This window comes from Neodiprion virginianus, chromosome 3 (assembly GCF_021901495.1).
Source record: "Neodiprion virginianus isolate iyNeoVirg1 chromosome 3, iyNeoVirg1.1, whole genome shotgun sequence".
In the NCBI taxonomy this organism is placed as follows: domain Eukaryota; kingdom Metazoa; phylum Arthropoda; class Insecta; order Hymenoptera; family Diprionidae; genus Neodiprion; species Neodiprion virginianus.
Genome location: NC_060879.1, coordinates 12,786,632 through 12,808,368, shown reverse-complemented (window position 1 = coordinate 12,808,368; position 21,737 = coordinate 12,786,632). Strand labels below are relative to the sequence as shown.

Genomic DNA, 21,737 nt, shown 5'->3' with positions numbered 1-21,737 from the left:
CCATAATATCGATCAATCTGAAACACTTCGCGGATTCCATCTTGAGCTTTTTCCTCACGTATACTTGACAGGTTGTGACGTAATGATCGTTTGCAGTGATGAGCGTCCTTTTTATAGGGCAGCTGTACGGATGCGCGCGCACCTTTTGGCATTCCCAGGGCGATAGTAACCCAACACCGCAGATCCTTGGCTCTGAATGTACCGCAGCTATCGGCCGACCTTGCACTCCGGTCTTGTCTGAACCCGTTCAAAATTCATCGTTGAGTTCACACGGCAGTTACAAGCCAAAAAATGTCACGTGGTTGATATCAAACCGACATCCGAATAAGTGAAACACGATTCTCGGAACTATTAATTTTGGAATGTCACGTGGTTGATAACGTGGGAAGAAATGTGAGGTGGTTGACGTCACACATCAGCAGTCCTACCCCGGGAAAGGAATTCGGAGTGGTTCATGTTACACATCAGCAGTCCTATCGTGGGAGAAGAATGCGGGACGGTAAAAAAGTTCTCGCCCCCGCTGCGCCCTCTACCGTTGGCAGGCGAGCACTACAGACCTTCGGTCGGTAAGATTGTCGGTAAAACAGCATGATTTTGACCCTCGATCCATACAACTGTCGGTAAGGTTGCACGGTTTTGACCTTTGGTACGGCAGACTGTGACGTCATCGCGGAAAAGGGTTTGCGTCTGGGCTGCGCGGAGCGGAAAAGGGTTTGAGTCTGGGGAGAATGTATAGGCGGACTGGTCGGCTCGGTCGGTAAAGAAGGTGTTTCTACGCAGAACCGGCCTTCCTATACTACTATTGACAAATGAAACGAAGCAAATAAAGTATGAAATCCTTATTTGTTGAGAATTAAAAACAGAAAAAATTGGCAAGCAAATCTTCATCAGAATTTTAACAAGGATCGGCCCTGTAAAATATTTGCCACGAATCTGGAACCGTTGTATGCAGTAATTGTATGTATGTACAATGACATAGATTTTTTGCGGGATGTATTTCTAGTACTGTTAAATCCGGTTCAGAAACAATTTCGCGTATATATTAGGGTAATCTTTAAAACAGGCTCGGACGATTGGCAACCGCCCCCCCCCCCCCCCCCCCCCCTCCAAATTTGCTATAAATAAATAAATATTGGTCTGTTGAAGAGCATAATTTTTTATCTCAACCCCAAACACTCACGCCTATACTTGCGTGCTTCCTGCAATTTCGGTATTTATTTTACTGCCGCATCTAATCTTTCGGTCAATAATCTGTAAGTATGACAATTTTGCGGACATCGATGCTACTATTAGATGAGGATATCCGGAGCGTATATGGGGCATTCTATGTCAATTATTCGCCATTTATATCTGCCTTTTTGACGAACAGGAATTAATGGATAGGTATTTTCGTTTTTGTTAATGATTTTCTATCAAATTGATGAAAAAAGGCAGATTGAAGTGGTGCGTACTCGATGTAGAATGCCCCAAAACCCTTCAATAAAATAAAAAAGAATAATTTTCTTTGCAGAACTACGACTCAAAACGAGAAAAGAAACCTTATGTTATTTTAATATCGGGATTTGGAAAAGCCATGAGCATTTAATAAAAAATTGTGCGATATTTTGATAAATTTATGGTGTTTGGATGGGTCAAGACAAACACCTAAAATATTTCAGAAAGACTGCTTTTGGCAGGTACAAGAAAGTGTAAAATTTTCAATAGAATCAAAATTGGTCGGGGTCACAGGTAGGTCGGTTTCGCATGGAATGCCTCGTTCACGTACAGTCGGGCTACGTGCGATTACGAATAGTTACCGCGATTGTGAACTGATGTCACCATTTCCAAACGATGCCTTATAATATGCACGAATTTCAAAATCTAACGGTTAGTCTGAGTGAGTTATACATTTTTTCGTATCCACCTAAAAGCCCATGTTCTCGTCAGCACTGCAGATTGTTGCTTTAGCAAAAACATAGGACGTGTGCGTATTACCATGTGGTGTTACCATCTGGTACCACTTCGGTCGACTACAGCGCTTCTGGAGGTTCAACGTTGAACTAAATTACAGACTTCTTGTGCATCGGAACGGGCTCCTGTCACCTGAAAATCGCCCGCACAAATCGTGCTATATTTACAGAAAACTGACTGGTGCTTTAGGTTTTCCCGGATTACGTGTGTGTTTTTGTACGTCCGTATCTCCCTGGCAAAAGTGAAAGAAATTCTGATATCGTACAAGCGGTGAATATTCAACAAGTCGCTAGCCCGATCGGCCGTGTTTGACGAGACGTGATTTTATTGAGTTCATCATTATTTTTATTAGACGTTATCGGTGATCTGTGATAGTGGTGACTGAGATACAGACGTATAATTTCATTCAAGCTATGTTTTGAAAATTTTTCCAGTCAGATTCGTACCCCCGTTTTATCAGGATTTGTGCGGGCGATTTCCCCGCTTCTGACGTCACGAAATATATATATAGGACATGCCAGGTCAGCGGCACCTTAATATGAGGTAGCCTGGTGACAGAAAAAGATTCCCCGAGCCGGTGAAAAAGAGGGACATAGTAAGACGAGTGTTCCTCTCTTTCTACGGCAAGAGCGTACCTACCGTAATTCACTGCCACAAGCACTGCGGCGATATTGTATTCCGAATGATATGTGTTATACATACATATCTCCTAGTAGTGGGTCAGGTTATTGAAATAAGACATTAATATCAATTTAACGTATTTTTAAATGAAATAATCTAATTTATAAATGTGTAACGGATGTATCCGCCAGAAAGGTAAGTAAAAAATTGAAACGTAAATATCGTAATATTTATAAGTAATTAAAATGTATATAAAAATATATGTATGTAGCAATATATATTTTAACATATATCGTACAAACTAATACAATCTTTTATAACATCTTGCTCAAGCTTGCACGTAGAAACCCAACATTTCCTTGTCATAATTTCATTAATTAAGTATCGACATCTGCTATAACGCGAAAATCTAGCCGTATACTTAGAGCATTGATTTTGATACTTGCAAGGTTATAAGCTGAGAAGGTATATCGATATGTCCAAAAAACCCAAGGCGCCGGTGCCCTGTGTGTGACGTCGGAACGGTACCTGGTGGAAATTTCCAGATGTTAGACACCGGAATCACTCACACAGCTACAGTTAGACTCACATCAGTAGTTTGGGTCACCAATTACCGATAAAGAATTAAAATACACCGGACAACGGGCATTCTGTCGCTCTAATCGAACGAACCGAGGAAGGAGTAATTATTGGATAAAAGATTTAATTAATTGGCTTACCTCTTGAGAATACTCTGGATATGATGACTTGCAGCGTAGATTGGTGAGAGGATTTAACGGAATAACTGATTTTAATATATTTGGATGCTTTGATCAACTTGGATTTATTTTATAAGTTCAATATTTCAAGTCACAAAAACGGAGTTACTTAGTGTAAGATCTTAAATTAATATGACAAAATGGAGCTGAAAGCTCGCTGGACTTTTGGGCAGAGTAACTTTGTATGAAAAGTTTAAATGCAAAAGGCAAAAGGATTTTACCGCGAGACTGTACCGGAACAAGATGACGAATCTGGTGCTAGAAACCAAGAGGACGATCGGGTGATCGGTCGCCGTTTTTATAGGGGTCGATCGTTGCGCAGAACGATCCCCCTCTTTAGATTTTTTGTCACCCTTTGCGCACCTCCCCCTTTTTCTAGGAATTCTAATTAGAACACGACATCTTCGCCGCATGCACGCCTGTGATCTTAGTTCATTAGCTATTACTATATTGCAAGTTTTTACATATGGTATAACGCTGCACTGGTGCGGTGGTGTAGGTGCGGGGTCTTTGTTCTGTAATTTTCCATTCTGCGTGGGCTTTGTTGTTGGGGCGCAAGCCCCCTTGGCCCCGCGGCTACTGTGCTTTTCCCCCGTCTTGTGCTTTCGGCAGCTATTTCCTAATATGGTAATCGCAGTGCGTATGCGCCGGTGGTGACTCATGTTTTATGTTAGTGCCGTGTGCATTTTCGGGGTCACGATACGCTTAATTCTAGTTCCTGTTTACTTCTTAATATTTGTACTATCTTGCTCGTTACAAAGTCCATATGTTATATTGGTTACTCGTCGTTTGTTAGTTTTAAAGCGGGTATCTATATAAAATTACATATGTATTATAATTGATTACTGTCGTTATTCACCTGGAGTACAATAGCGATTGTTTATGAAACATAGTTGCTATCTGCTTAACACTTTACCGACCGCTAGCGTTTCAACAGTATACGCACGTCCGGTCGGTAAGCGTTGGCGACGAAAAGCCTATTAAGGTAGTAGTCCGGTGTGACGACCGAAATTTAGACGTTTTTTCACGATTTTTTTTTAAAAAGTAAATAAAATGCTATCGTTTTAAAGTTTTTACATGTTTTTATTGGTGTTTTAAAGTATATAAAAAAATTTTTTTAAAGTTAATTTTACTTTAATTTGTTTAAAATTTTTGACGTCAATATGGAGTCCTCAAAGAAAAGATGAGTTGGTTCGGGGAAACATACAGCCTTCCAAAGTCATCTGAAATAAAAAATTCAAAGAGATTATTATTCTGTAGACTTCATTTTAGGTCCCGAACCTTGAATATACATAAAAATAAAAAAACAAAAACAAAATGGCGGACTTGTGAAAAAAGTTCTCAAAATCTAATTTTTTTTCTTCATAAATTGTTTAAATAAAATAGTTTATAATTAAAAAATTAAATGTTTTAAAGGTTCGGCATCTAGATATGTGTGTCTAGAATAACGGGTTAAATTTTTAGCTAAATCGGTTGAATAGTTTTGAGTCAGTGATTCCCCGAACTTTCGGAAAACATGGTTTTGAGAAAAACGCTTTTAAAGTTTTGACAACAGATTTTTTTCAATAAAATTATACTTACATTAATCAGCTATGCCTGGTGCATAGAGCAGTCCTTCCGTTTACCCAAAGTTGTCATTTTCAGCAGCTTTTAGAGCTCTACGTAAAGTTCTGGCTTCTTTGGAGTTGGCTTTTTAAGCACAATATTAGCAACAGATTTGACAGCGACGCTTTCATACACACGCTTTCATACACACTACGGCGCGCTCTCTTATTTTAGCTATAACTTTAAGAATAATTAAAATTCATGTCTGAAATTTTTATAGCATATTTTTAAGATGTTTTTCTTCCGAAAAATGTAAAAAAAAAAAATCGATTTTTTGAACCCGTCACACCGGGCTACTACCTTAATAGGCTACCGGTCGTTAATGTGTTAACATTATTAGAATCGCGCTGCTGCGAATATTCTTAGGTGTTTGTGTTATAACTATCTTAACAGATTTAGGGTATTTAACAATTTGATAATTCATAGTTTTAGAGCAGGTTTACATGTGTGCTTTCGTATATAATTCTCTTCTGTAATTATTAATTCTTATATTGATATAAATCAGCTTGGAAGCTTCTAGAACGTTTTTCTTATGTTTGTTGGTTGCCTGTCATTGGGCGTTGCCACGTATGCATCTTTGAGTTTATTGCGAGTTGATTTACCTTCAATCGTTTCGTCGGTAAGTTTCCTAATGTGTTCTCCAGATGAAGCTCTGTATGGCTCCACATTAGAGATCTGCATTGCCTTCAAAACGTTGCGCGTGTTGCCTACAATACGGCGTTACGGAGGAAGGTATAGTTCATGCTGGATAATTAGTATTCACGGTTTTGAAGGTTTTGCAGTCTCTGGTTTTATGGGTTATTGCAGCAGTACTATCTTTACATTATATTGGTTATACATTTATCTATGGTTTTACAGTCTTCTTTATTCCAGGCTATATGGTAAAGCGTAAGTTGCTTATAGTATAGCTCTCAGCTCCGAATGCACAAATGGCATTGTCGAGTGCTATATAATAATTGGATATAATCGTGTTAGTTAATTATGGTGGTAATATGATAGTGATATATAATAACGTATAATAATATTATAGCTCTTTGTAGTGCGAAGATCTCGTAACACGGTTTTTAAGCTTTGGTTAGTGAATGTCATAGTTATTTCCATCTAGGGATATTCCAAATAGTTAGACAGTTGTTTTAATTCCTTATGGTTACAAGATTCTCGTACTTCGAGTTTGGTTAGTTGATAAAAGTAACATGCAGTAATAATAGTCGATAAAACATACGGACGTTCCGGTCGGATGTTACATGTGCGACGAGCGTGAGTGTTCGGGGCGCTGACGTCAGTCAACGAATCGCGAGCGTGCGAGACAGAGGAAGGTATTCATCTTACTATGCCCCTCTCTGTACAGCTTTCCACTTACACGAAAAGGTACACCAGGCTGCCTCCATACTGAATATGCTCTAAGACAGAACGACACATGGATAACATATTAGGAAACTTAATGATAAAATGAGTGTAGGTAAATCAACTCACGGGACGATCTGTAAGGCGAAACAGCCAAACAGAATTACAATCATTATATAAATACAATAACAATCAATCCTATAAGATGAACAAAGCTTATACCAGTTTTGAGGTGAAACGTAAAAAAACATATCCTTAGCTCCTTACAAGTATTGCACGACACCAAGGAATAAACTCAACGATGTATATGTGGCAACGCCCAGTAACAGGCAACTAACAAGCATAAGAACAACGCTCCGATACCTTTCCAGCCAATCTATAGAGGCCCGGCGACTTTCGTCTGGATGGTATGGACTGAACCATACCTGAAATTTCTCAGGTATGGAATTCCATACCTGGGAATTTGAGCGAATTTTTTTCCGCATTAATGCTACAGTTGGAAAAACCAGAGAAATCAGAAATCTACCATACCGATTAACGATACTGTATCTCTAATGTAGAATACAAATTTTACTCTATCGGAGCGCTGGTTACTATGTTTACTGTTTACAATAGCCGGATTAACCGGTTATCCTAACCCTAGTAGTTTCGCTTGCGTGTACCTGTGACCTGTATACCAATTGATCGACTATCATATATTCATACAGAGAGATATTGAATATACATAAATAATTTATATTTATTCGACATAAATTTAAAATATGTGTAATACATATGGCTACTGTTAAAAACTGACCCCCCCCCCCCCCCCCAACTCCATGCCTGAAAAATTCATAAGTCGCCGGGCCTGAATCTATATGAATATAAGAATTAATAATTACCGAAGAGAATTATACGAAAAGCACCTACATAAACCGATTCCGAAACCACTAACTATCGAATCCTTAAATACCCTAACTCTGTTAAGATTGTTACAACACGAACACCTAAAAATATTCGCAGGAGCGCAATCCTAGTATTAACTTTAATATTAAATAATTGGTTTCTACCGCCAAATTCGTTATCTCGTCCTCGGTACAATTTCGTGGTAAAATCCTATTGCCTTTTGCATTCAAACTTTTCCCACGAAGTTACTCTGTCTAAACTCCAGTGAGCTTCCCGCTTCATTTTGTTATACTAATTTAAAATCTAACACTAGGAACCACGTTGTTTGCGACTTGAAATCTGAAACTACAAAATAAATCCAAGTTAATCAAAGTATTCAAATATATCCAAATCAGTCATTCCGTCAAACCCTCTCACTAATCTGCGCTACAATTCATCATATTCAGACAACTTTCCAAAGGTAAGCCAATTTAAATCTTTTATCTATCAATTACTCCTTCCTCGGTTCGTTTGATTAGAGCGATAGAATAACCGTTGTTCGGTGTATTTCAATACTTTATCGGTAATTGGTGACCCAAACTACCGATGTGAGTCTAATTGTGTGATCGATTCCAGTGTTTAGCCTCTGGAGTGCCCGGAATGTCTGATTGGTTCTTTAAAAACTCCCTAGATTCCGACTCCGTTTCGGATCTGTGAATTCCGGCCCATGGGAACGCAGCCTCATGTCGTGTCTGCTGTGGTATCATTAGTGAAATCGCAGACATGGCGTCGACTGACAAAATTATTAAGTCTCGGAAACGAAAATTACTGCTGGATACCGACATTTATGAGCTAGACCCTGAAGATCGATCTCCAGTTGCATCACCACCTACTATTATAATTCCACCTTCCGATGAGGATCTCGATGAGTCTAATGTAAGCCAGGAGTCAGAGACGTTCGATAACCTCTCCGGACCTGTCAACTTCGACAAAACAGTTGGTCCTGGCGTTGCCCCGGAAGGTTTTATACTCATCGACGAAGATGTTGGCGTTGATGAAACCGATAATTCACACAGCCAAATGTACGATGCATCGTCCGAGACATTGAGACCGATTTTCAAAGTTATGTTTAGAGACATTGATATTGCCAGGTATGGACTACGTTCATTTTTGACGTAAAATAGATCGTCGGTAGATTCAGCGGAAGAAGTTGTGACAGTAGAAAAAATTGCTCATATCCCCGCAACTTTTTATAAAACATAACAAGTTTGATGGAAATCTGTTTTTAATTCATTTATGTACGATACTTCCAGTGAATTGTGATGAAAGGGTGTATTTCGGAATATACTCGCAGTACTGCAAGTACTGGTAACCGCGTTCCGAAATCACGCGACAACTTACTGCCGCCAGTCAGTGATGTCATGAAATTTGTGACGTTATTGATTGTGACTACTGCGGTTTGGGACATGAGACAGTTGCAGTACTTGAGAGATGGCCGCGTCCTCGGTGTAGCGTTCCGATTTTACTGCGACTGGCAACTTGAAGTAAAACGGAACACAGTTCATAGTTGACTGTGCGATGTCACAGTCGGCAGTACTGGAAGTATATTTCGGAATACACCCAAAGAAAGCACCTCTAAATATTAATATTTACGTGACCGAAGTTAGTCGTAATGGCATAAAAAGACACTAGAAGACAATCACTATTTTGCAACTTAATGACTGATGGAATTGAGTTTGACAAATTGGAGTAGTATTGCCTTAGTACAGTTTATTATTTTACACTTGGTCTGAAGTTGCTAAATAACGATTGCTTCGAATACCACATTATATCATTCACGCTATCATCTGCAACCTCATTAATATTTGGGCCACCAGGGTATGATATTCTGTGCCTTTGCAAAAATGAAAATCAAAACAAACGAAATAATTGCTTAGTTAGAACCAAACACAGGAATGCATAGGTGTCGGTATTTACTTGGATAATTGGATCTGACACATAGAATAGCAATTATGACGGAATAGAAATGATGAAAAATCGAATAGAATGATATATTTGGTAAAGCATGGATCAGTATCGGATAAGCATATGGTTGTACAGTAAATGATTGTTTATTGATTTAACTATGAACTTATAAATTAATTTGGTTGTTGGGTGCGGAAGCGATCGAGAACTTCAAAACCTTGTAGAAATATTCTATATCGAACCTAAATGTCTATCAAATTTGATTCGTGAGGGTACGCAATTGTTACCTATTTTTTATAAAGGATTTACCGATGAATAATTTTTCTGCTAGGCGTGGAAACGACCAAGGACTTTGAAACCTGGTCGGAATATTCTAGATAGAACCCGAAACTCAATCAAATTTGATTTATGAGGGTACAAGATCGTTAAATATTTTTCATAAATAATTTACTGATGAACGATATTAGCTGGTAGGTGCGGAAATGACCAACAACCTCAAAACTTTGTGGGAATATTGTACGTTAAACCTCAAACTTAATCGAATTTTATTCGCGACGGTATGCGATCGTTAAGGATTTTTTATAAATAATTTACTCATACAATTTTGCTTGCTGGGTGCGGAAACGATTGAGGACTTTAAAATTTGTAAAGTCGTCCTTTGATAACCGCTAAAAATGATAAAAAATGATTCACGGGAGTACACCGTTGTTTACTCATAAACAACTTTTGTTGCATGACTGATACTGTTAGTGATATATTTCCTCAATTCAGCTGACATCTAACTTACGCTTTGCATTATTTAGAATCAATGACATGGATATAGCGAGATTTTGGCTTCATTACTTCTTGATTTTCTCTGGGTTTCTATTTTTTTCCGAGATTTATTTATAATTCTAAAAGGGATTTTGACATCACAAACTCCGGTACGGTTTTATGCCATGCAAGTGTAGTTTTAGTTAAGCGTAATGGTTTTTGAACACATTTATCTTCAATAAAATAGCATGATTCTTGAAAAAAGTTCCAGATTCCCAAAGAGTGATGTATTAAAGTATTGATTAATCACGTTTGATCTCGAGCCTAAAGTTTTGATTAATAATGAGTTCTGATGGAAAAATTTTTCAACGCTAAGTAAGGTAACTTGAGACTAAATTTTGCATTGACATAAATAATCCATTTTTATCCAAACCTTGCAATCCAGCTGATTGATAAAAGCTTCAGGTATACAAAATGTATTGTTTTTTAATTTTACTTTAATGAATAACCACTCTATCAGCAAAAGCCCGCGTTTACCTGAAAAACGTATCAATATGAGTATTTTATCCAAATTTCAAGCAAATCAGTAAAAAATGAACTGTGGTATGCCAGACGCCAGCTATGAAGATGTAATATTAAAAAAAATGTATTTGAAATTTTACAACTAATTATTTAGATGGAAGTGGAATTTTTAAACAAATCAAATTCTTCAGATTCATATGATTGGGCTTCCGGTTCAGGAGTACCTTTTGTAACCTCGTTTTTCTGATGTTTATTTGGGACTCAGGCACATGAGAATTTTTTCTCTATTCAGTCTCCTCATCGAGGAAGTACAACACCCTCCTTGAAAACAATTTTCTTTACTTACAATGTCGCGATTATTTGAACAGATATTGATCTTAATACACCAGAATTATTTGTGCAATCAGTTGTGCATCTAGAATTTCACGAGTTTGAACTTTCAAATTGCTGACCAAGTTACGTTCACTCCTCACAAATTTATCATCCGAACTCAGAATCGGCGCCAATTAGAGTTTTCCATCAGACTTCATTGACACGAATAAATACTTCAGGTATGTGAAAAATTTATTCAATAGATTGCACAAATAGTTATCGCGTAGTTCTATGTACGTTAAAGTGTTAAAAAAAAAAATGTTGTAATTTTTTCGAAACAGGTTTAAAAGCTTCATTTAGGTATATAAATATGCCTATTAAAATTTAAGTGCTTAATATTAACATTGCGAGGTTGCTAATAGTACTTTTCTGATTTCTGTAAGAATAACATGGGAAAACTGATTTTTGCTCTTTCTGATTTTTATAACTAGCTAACAATGTTTCACACAGAAAATTCACAGAGATATTTTTGTAGAGAATTGAACGCTGCTCAAAAAAAGTCTTTTATAATATCATGATAAATCTACTCTTTCAAAAGTTACTTACAGGCTTTCAATTTGTTTTTTTGAAACACCCAAATATACGTGTCTTGGCACATAAAGTTTTTTTATAAAATGGAAGTTTGTAACGTTACTCTATCAATTACATCAGAAAGATATCAAGCAACTTAATAAATTTTCAATAATTGAAGTAAACAAATATTAACATTTTATCACGCTAACATTACGAATTTCGTCCTCGTAAGGAAACTCTTTCAATATTGCGCTTATACCTAGGTTGGAGAAACAGAAGTAAATTTGATGAATGGCGCAGGGTGATAGAGATTTCCAATTATCGTTATGTTATTTATTATTATAGGTCTTTCCTCAATTGTCGCTTATTAATTTTACTTTTTAAGCCTTAATAGTTCTCAATTATTGTTATAAGATGCAATAATCTCATTAACTCAGTTCACAGTCATTATAATTTCCTTCTGACTTTCTTATTTTATGTGAAATTCATTTTCTCTTTCCCATATTACTTCATTTATTTCATTGCTCATATATTTCGACAAGTTTTCATTTAAATTACAGGAAGCACGGGCAGGCCATTGAAGCATTTTTATTAAATTTGCTTTCTGCGACTACAAAATCTAAAGGAAAGTATGACCCTTCTGGCTCTGTACTTGAGATTTGGGATCAACAAGGGGTATCGGAAGAACAAGAAGCCACCTGTTCAACAGTCCCTGACAATAACCAAGCAGCAGCAGAGGACCAACTTTTTGTGATTGATACTCAGCCTAAATTAAAAGATGATTTAGACATTCCTACATATGGAAAGGTTTGATAATTTTCTCATTTTTAGTCTTCTAGAATTTGATTATTCAGGAGGTAAAATGGATGTAATCTAACTTGCAAATCAATATGGTGCCATCAAACTGTTGTGGCGAGGGGCAGATTTCATATTATGACTGATACAAAGGGATTTCATTTCTATATTCGTTTGTTTTTTGTGTTACTTGCTGATTGGAAATTGTTCGAAAACTATATTGTACATCTTTTTTATGCGGTATAAATAGAAATTCGAAAGAGTATTAGAAAAACATGCCGAGAAGATTGTGGCAAACCTACCTGAAGATCACGCTCCAAAGTTGTCATGTTTCAACTGCTTGGGCAATCACAATTTACGTGATTGTATCAAGCCGCGCAATCATGCCAATATAAACAGAAATCGGAAGGAGTTTACTGCAAACATGAAGCCTAGAAATGGAAGATATCACTTAGAGGAAGAACAAAAATTTGGACATTTTGTGCCAGGGCATCTGAGTAAAAACCTTCGAAAAGCTTTGGGGCTTAGAGACAATGAACTACCTAGACATATTTACAGGTGAAAATTCCACCATCTTGTAATAGAAAAATACTTTCTTTTCCTATCTTTTTAAATGTAACGTATCACCAATTCTGAAAGCATACCTACCAACTCGCAATAATGATTGGCATGCTTCATAATATCTTATTCAAAAATAATGGTGTTTGTTGCCACCAATCCACATAGCACATTTTTTACTAATGATTATCGTATTAATACCGTAGAGAGAAAAATTCAGTTGCTTAATTCAGGTCCACTGAATCATGATAACTACTGTGCAAAATCTTTTTTTTTTCTCTTTTTAATTGTCAAATTGATAGTGGAGATTGTTTGTGAACCTTATGGTTAACAAAACTTCAACCTATCTACCATTTTTGTCTGCCATCCATTTAATTGAAAATTAACAATCATCTGCAAACTTACTGCTAAAGTTCTGTCAATAATTGACTATACAAAAACTATGACAATCAGTGAAATTATAGTTAGCCTTATGAAAAGTGTGCTACTTGGCAAGAAACATATTTTGTATTATAGCAATTCACAGAAGTGAAACACTTTTTTTACTCACAGTGATGTTTGGGAGACGTCATTCATTTCATGTGCTATTGTAGAATTTGACATCTCCGAGACGTCAAGGAGGGCGCCAAGAATCGTGTGTCTAGCCAAATTCAAGAGTATTTTTCGGACGCATTAAATTCCGTTTTATTTGTCTGTCAAGGAGTTAACAAAACTAATTATTTTGGGGAAAGATGGGTCAATATTTTTATTTTTTTTTTTTTTTTGTCATTTTTGTACCTTAAAACATTTCTTTTAGCATGAGATTACTTGGCTACCCTCCAGGGTGGATGGAGGAAGCTCGAGTACAACACTCTGGATTGACGCTGTTTAATTCAGAAGGGAATGCAGATCTTGATCCCACTGACGAAGAAGGAGAAATTATTGTTGCTGGAGAAAAAGATGAATTTGACATCAAGAAAATATATGACTTTCCAGGATTTAATGTCGTTCCTCCTCACGGTACACGAGATGTTAGTAATTTCTATTTCAACAACAATCGTATATATTATAGAAATTATGCACCAATTTCTGGAATGGGGAAATTATTCAGGCATGGATAATGGAAAAAGTGGCAAATAACTTTATTAAAATTCTCACTTCACTGAGACACAACAGTACAGTTAATGACTCAATATATGTTTCCTGCATTTTTCGAATTCATACTGTTATTATTTCGAATATTAGAGATTTATGAAAGGACAAAAAGTAAACTACTACTCAAGTAATAAGTTTGTAACTCCTTTTCTTTGCCATCCCCTGCAATAGTTGCAATGCTTACATTCTGTATCTGTTTGTATATGTTTTTTAAAAACTACAATCCCCCAAAATTATAGAAAGAAATCGCTTAACTAATATTCTAAGAAAAATTATGGTATTCGCAGAATCTGAAAAATGTCAAATTTTATTATTGTAAAATATTCAACGTGTGCAGTTCAAATATTCAGAGTAACGACTTATAAGATGTTTTGAACATGGGATCAAAATATTGTTTCTATACATAAAAGTTAGTAGTATGCTGCTTGAAAAATAATTTCAATTTTTCCAACAATGAAATCAATTATAATATTCAATCTGAAAATTTGCTTATTCTAATGCAGGAATACAAGTATTTTGGAACACCACGAATGCAAGAAATGCATAGCAAGGAGGTCATGCTTTCAAGACTGAGTGGTAGAAAAGTGCAGGATGGTTATCAGAGAAAGAAGATGAAAGTGAACAGATCTGGAACGGTGAAAAACACGTCTATTTCTCCTATTGAAATGGAAATTGCGGATATAGAAGGTATAACGCCACACTATGTTCACTATTGATAATCTTGCAATACAATTCATAGTTTCTCTGGTATGAAAATATCTTTGCTACTTTTTCGTTCTTTAATTTCGTTATTTAATTCAGATGATGTGGTTGCAACTTTGGCAGTAAATGAATTATGCACCCCGCCGTTACCTACGGACACACCTCCCAAGCCTGATGAACCACCCGAAGCACCGCAAAACTTTGATAGTCAGTCGCAAAAGCTACCATCTCCTAACTCCACGGTAAGCTACAGAATTCTTTTTTTTCGTATGAAATATAAAGCGAAAGTACCTATTAGTATCTGTCACAAGGCAACTTGATTTCGGTTAATGACTAATTCCTGCGAGTAGTGATTGCGCAGATATTTTATCACGAACAATAAATATAAAGGACCCCGCAGAATCCTTACTGTAATTGGCTCTCAGTCGAATTGGCTGGATTCTCAGTATGTTATAGTACATGTATATCCCCTCTATCAAAAAATCTCATGGACTTTTCATGATATAGGCTTCGGAAAGGGGGCGTGCGATTTCTTTGATATCTATGTTGAGAAAAATCTTGACTCCAACGTTTCCAACGTTTCGGCCGGTTCTGTGGGCCCTCCTTAGGGAAACAATTTTATTCAATAAGAGTTAGGCGCAGACATATATTACACTATTGCTGTGGAGATCGTTGACCACGTTTCCAATGTATTATAAATAAATTGTAACTGTCTGAAGACGATCTCCACAGCAATAGTGTAATATACATCTGCGCCTAACTCTTATTGAATAATATTGTTTTCCCGAGGAGGGCCCACGGAACCTGCCGAAACGTTGGAAACAATTGGAGTCTGTATTTCGACGTTCCCTGTCCTACATTTCCAAGAAATTCTCTGCAAAATTTGATATCTATGGATTACGCGATATTTACAAATTACAAAGCTGTAAGGCGGACTTGAAATCAAACAAATCACTCAAAAACTGCACAGCCGATCCCGCAGAGACTCCACATATGTGTGAAAAACAGGACAAGTCGATTATTGCAAGAGTTGGAGGGTCTCGTTCTTCACGTGAAATCTGACGTTGCGCCTCCTTCCAGTAAACCAGCCGTTCATAGATAGAATTAATGCATTGATAGAATCAATCACAGCTTCCTGCCTATCTTTGGTAATCAACCATGCTAAGTTTTTTGTTATTTGTTTGATTTCAAGTTCCCTTGAAGCTTTATAATTAATGAAAATCATGAAATCCACAGATATAAAAAAATCTGGACACCTGTTTCCCAGCCTGTATTTAAGAAACTAATGATTTTTGGGACTTGTGTCCATGAGAACTCCATGAGATTGGGAGGACATGTATTAAAACATATTAAAAATTCGGCCAATTCGATCAGAAGCCAATTTCCATAAGGTTTCTGCGGAGTCCTTTAAACCTTTATGTTTCCTTTTTTATTTTGCTTCATGTTTTATAATTTTCGTTAAATAGAAGAGGTTGACAATTTTCTTTGTAATCGAACGCAATATGTCGACAGCATGTAATGTGTATAAATCAACTCACATCCACATCGTTTTTGCCCCATGAAGCCTTACAAGTTTTTAACAAAATATGTTTTCGTACCGAAATCACTAAATTGCAAGGATTAATCAATGCATTCATTAGGTAAAAAAATAGATCGGCTGATATATCTAAAAAATCCATGGACTGTTTTGACACAATTAATAACTGAAGGGTGTTTTCATCAAGAGAGGCAAATTTCGCTTTGTGAGCCTCAGTTATAACTTGTGTCTGTATCTGAGTAAAAGATACCAGTTTTACTTTTTCACTATGTATCATTTAGGTAAAGTTGTAAAGTTAGGTAAAGTTGAAGAAGAAGAAAAAGAATTCTAATCAATTGCTAATGAACGTAATAAATTAGCACCGTTATTACTACCCTCATGGGAAAAAACCCTCAACTTGGCTTTAAATTGGGTACTGGGACCGAATATCTTGGGAATAAAAACTCATGCAAACATAACTCATGACAGAAATAACTCAAGCAAAAATAACTTACAACAAAAGGAACTCATTACATGAATAACTTGTAGCAAAAATAACTCACGACAAAGATAACTCATATCATTTTTTCGTTACTGCATATGTGTATTTCTTAATTGGCTTAATGTTATGAAAAATATGTTTAAGTGTAACAATTATTTGTTAATTTTAATTTTTTTTTCTCCAATCTAATATCACAATAAAAATGTAGCCAGATTATGCAATGTTAGATTCTTGTGTCGAATGATTTCAAAGCAAAATAATACCAAACAATAATTTTTCGTACGGGATAGTGTGTTATGGTTTAGCTTATGCGCGTTTGTCATACAGAGGCCGAACTTATTCTAACTTTTGGACTGCGACAGTCATCTTTCACGTTTTTTGTACAGGGCGTTGTGTTGTGGTTGCAGTTTTTTTTTATTAATTAAGGTTGTTGGTTTAGGTTATCTTTGCCATAAGTTATTTTTGTCGTAAGTTATTCTTGTCATAAGTTGTTTTTGTCTGAATTATTTCTCACCAGTTATTTTTTGTTGAATTATTTTTGTACGGGTTATTAAAGTCGGTTACGGTGAATTCATACTTTGAACTTCCTTCTTGTAAGAATTTAGCATTATCCGTAATTTAGGCGTACGAATTTACACCCAAGTTGAGTTTTTTTTCCATGACAGTGTAACAACTTTTTTCTGTGTCATCTCATCATGACAATATATTCTTATGTGTAGCAGCAAAATACGGTGCCATCATCGCGAGCAGGTTCACCATCACTGTCTGATTTAGAGATTGCGAAAAAACAACTTCTTGCGGAGTTGGATGAACCCGCGCTACCATCAGATCCAGGAAAATCTGTGAATGTTGGAAACTTGAGTACCATTTCAAATCATTCTGACAGCACTGGAATGCCGCCCCCGTGTAATGCAGAGCATACACCCCAGTCGACTAGAATACAGAACAGGGAAAACAATTCTCATTCAAGTAACACAGGTGTAGTGAAATCCATCGACCTGGGCACTCCTGTTCTACAAAGTACATCACCGTATAACAGGCTACCGTCGTCTGAAAAATTTTCTAAAGATATTTGTGACGTATTAAATTTTGAAAACCTGCCTGATTCAACAGGTCAATATGAGAAAATGAGCGAGATTATTCAAAAAGTACGTGGTACGGTGTCAAAGTTGCAACAGGAATAATTGTCAGAATATTAAGGAAATGTTCAGTCTGTGGGTTTCATTTCTCTGTTTGAAAGTTCATGTTTCGAAGTGTAAAATAAATAATTGTTATTACATTGTAATTTCTTAAATTACATAAGAATTATTCTTATACAATTCAAAAGAAATGAAAATAGCTTATGAATATTATAATTTTACAGTCTGTAAAATTGTCATTCGAGTAACCTTAATTATATACAAGATACTACTTATAAATAGTGGCGTAAAATTATTATACCGTGTGTCTGTGAAGAAAGTGCGCATCTTATCCGCGTGCGTTAAATCGTTCGAATTTTATTGGCTGACAGTTATCGCCTGATTGAACAGCCGATGCAATACAAATCGCAACTATCAGAAAATGTCCTTAGGGGCCCACCGTTACCTGTGGACAACTGCTGTTGGTGTTGTTACGAAAAACAATTCGCCGATTCGGAGTTGATCCGAAGTAAAATCAATCAGACACACGTTAATCATGCCAATCAAGTCATCGGATTCCTTCCATGGTCAATTTATTACTGTAATCCGAAAATCATTATTAACAAAATACTTATCCAAACCTTTGTGCTCCCTTTGCGAACTCGGAAGAAGTTATATTCGCAAGGGAAGCGCGCAGTTTTGGTAAAGTATTTTGTTAATAATAATTTTCGGATTACAGTAATAAATTGACCATGGAAGGAATCCGATGACTTGATCGACACGATTAACGTATGTCTAATTGATTTTACTTCGGATCAGCTCCGAATCTACGAATTGTTTTTTGTAACAAAACCGACGGCAGTTGTCCACAGGTAATGGTGGGCCCCTAAGGACATTTTCTGATAATTGAGATTGGTATTGCATCGGCTGTTCAATCAGGCGGTAACTGTCAGCCAATAAAATTTGAACGATTTAACGCACGTGCATAAGGTGCGCACTTTCCTTATGGACACACGGTATACGAATCGTAATTGGTAAGGTCAGAAAAATGCTTGTCAGCCAATAACATTAGGTAAGTTTGATGAGAATTTTGGAGAACAAATAACTTATCCGAATGCCGCCAGTAAATTAGTTACTTTGGATGGTCAATGGACTGTGGTATACATAATGCAAACGATATTGAAAGTGGCAAAATACATAAGAATATACAGATCCCATTAAATCACCTGAATTTGAAATGTGTAACATGGACAAAAAATTCAGAATTGTTAGGTCTGGAGTAGTATTTAGCAATACCAGAAAAATATTGCTCAACTAATTCTATTATTATAATAATTTTTTGAAGCCCCAACTTTCTGAGAAAACTTGCAAGGGGTCCTGGATTGATCAAGAATGGCTCATAAGAACATTCAATCTGATAAGTTATAATAGATTTTATACACGTGTATTGTTACTGTACAGAATATCTCATAGATAAATTAAAATTATTCGTATTTTCCAATTACAAAATAAAACAGAATTTATTAATCGATGACTGATTATTTACCAAGCTGATAACTACTGATATTACGATTTGTGGAGGCTTTTTCTTCCATCTTCACAATAGTAGTACATTGTATATTCAGGGTGGTAAGAAGGAAGTCCCACTAGTGAAATCGCCTACTGCCAGTCGTGCATGCAATTTTTTTATTGTTCTAGTCTATTTGAAAACTTGTCTTTCGCACATGTAAAGTGAGTGCAAAACGTTGCTGTTTTATGAGTACTACGCAAGTGGGCAGGCATGGAACTCTACGTTCGCTTGCAAGTGTGCATGAAAACGTCAGTTTTCCGCCCACTTCCCTCGCACAACAAGGCGGTTTTTTGAGGAGGGTCGGCCATAATATATGTGTGCTGAGATTCAAGTACATGATGTTTCACCTGTTATCATCTGCTATTGAGAATATCTCTTAAAGCGAGTCTCTTATATCACTTCGTGTAAACTCTCTGTGAATACGAATTAACTGCCTCATGTCAAATCCTCGATAGCTGTGTTAATTTGTTTTATTACTACCCTATTGTTTTATTTTACTTCCTTCTTGTATTACTTACCTTGTTGTTAAAATAAAATCTGTTGAGATTGCAAATGCCAATTTCATGGATTTTAGTTATAGGAAAAGGAGTATTCTGGATGTAATTGATATTGTTGGGAGAAAGTAAAGTGTCATTAAAAATATTTATTATTTATAGAAAACTTAGCTGGAATTTTACAATTTTGAGAAAAAGTTTTAGATGATGATAATATTTATACAGAGACGTAGATCTTTGTAAATATTCTCGACATTCAAAAATATTTCGTTTATATACATATAAATATGTGATGGTTGATGGTCTTACAATTTCTTTTACATTTTTCATCAGTGTTTGTCTCGCTGGGGAAGAAGTATATAATTTTATGTGATTTTGATTTCATCAGATATAACAAATATTGAATATTTATTTGTAACAATATTGAACCTTGGCCAAGAAATTACAATTCATTTGAAATAACTATCAACTATAGCATAGAAAAATTACAAAATTCTTTATCCTATGAAAATAATGGAATCTTTGTGGAAAGTTAGATCACAATTAAAGTCCTCAGGTTCAACCCATAGCCGAAATGGTGAAAAGTTTTGACTCTTAGTTTTGCGATCTAATTGAAGTTACAAACGAATGAAGTACTAGAACTATTATTAGAGTTATTTTAGTCAAATTTGACACCTGAAATAAAATTCTAATTATTGGCAGATTTGTAATTGCAGATTAAATACATATGCAATTTTAGTTTATAATTATCGGCCATGAAGGCCATATCCGTACAGAGAAACGGTTTTGGGTAAAATCGTACACAGAAGTTGTAAGGAAAGAGATTTACGATATGTCCTTGTCCCTGATTAGCCAAACTCAGATTATTAGTTTGCCCCTTGTTGCTGGAAATTTTCTCTTGGGTTCCTATAAAGATGGGAGTTGTACTGCATTGATAGCCGATCAAAGTTCTGAGTGGTTAAAACTCTGAACGGTTAAAACTCCGAACAGTTAAAACCCTGATCAATCAAAGCCTTAAATCGGATAGAGTTCCGAATGTTACCAACCTTTGGAAATGCCCCGAAGCATTTACTGCATATACATATTGAAAGAAAAATCCGGTGTGGACTTCTATAAAATATTTTTCGGTGACAATCCTGCACTATTTGATGTAAATCTAACACTGCCTGCGATCAATCTAACACTATCTGCCGTTGAAGTTCTGAGTTGACCACGAAAATTGTTCTATCGTAATCCGCAATGGCCACTTTTTCACAATATAAGGTTGGTAACTTAGTTTTCACCATTCTGAGGAAAATGGTTCTACAGAATATTTTTGTATAGGAGAATTGTTGTAAAGGAATGATTCTATGGAATAGTTTCAGTTTCACGCACCCAACACAATACTCGTTCGACACAACACACATTCAACACAATTAATTTAAATTAAATTAGATTAAATCAAATTAAATTAAATTACAATGTACGACAATGACGATTAAATGTATGATTTTGATGATTAGATGATTGCTCTAAATCTGAGTTGTGCCAAACACAATCTGTAGAACAATTCTCCTGTGCAAAAATATTGTGTAGAACAACTTTTGTGTACAATGAATTATAGAGGAATATTTCTGAAGCGAATCTCGAATTCATTTCTGTGGAAAAATATTCTGCAGAACAATTCTCCTGTTTTTGTGTCTGTACTGTCCCCAAGCATGTGGTTAGTTTTGGGGATGGGTGAAAGGGGGGGGGGGCTGCTGAAAGGCTGCGCTAAGCTACATGTGGGGAAGGGGTCTTAATCTGCGATATGTGGTTTTATAATTGATGCATTTTAATTCATTTATCCGTCGGTAATATTGTCTTTTTCGCATTCACAAGTGTCAATGACGTGCCTTCGTAATAGAGGCACTTGAAATTCAGCTTGATTATTACAGAAAAGTTGACAATTATTTTCCTCTTCATAATAATTTGCATGTGTGGCTAGTTTCGTCATTCGTTCCTTCAGACGTTTTAGGATAATAAAAATTAAAAAGAAAGCTACTTGTTGATGAATTTTTCAAGGTACAAATTTTTTTGTAAACACATGCCTTTTTGGCGGG

General features: G+C 36.1%; 1 protein-coding gene across 2 annotated transcripts; it reads left to right on the top strand.

Annotated features, from left to right (window-relative positions):
• Positions 1–7,897: 7,897 nt before the first annotated feature.
• Positions 7,898–19,119, top strand: LOC124301696 (zinc finger CCHC domain-containing protein 8 homolog). 2 transcript variants are annotated; one of them, XM_046757073.1, is made up of 7 exons: positions 7,898–8,293; positions 11,828–12,074; positions 12,313–12,620; positions 13,417–13,630; positions 14,258–14,441; positions 14,556–14,698; positions 17,197–19,119. In XM_046757073.1, exons 1-7 carry the CDS (start codon positions 7,926–7,928, stop codon positions 17,656–17,658), a joined length of 1,926 nt encoding a protein of 641 aa, XP_046613029.1. In that variant the 5' UTR covers positions 7,898–7,925; the 3' UTR covers positions 17,659–19,119. The 2 variants fall into 2 exon arrangements, with proteins under 2 accessions (XP_046613029.1, XP_046613028.1); XM_046757072.1 differs by having other exon boundaries at positions 17,194–19,119.
• Positions 19,120–21,737: the final 2,618 nt, after the last annotated feature.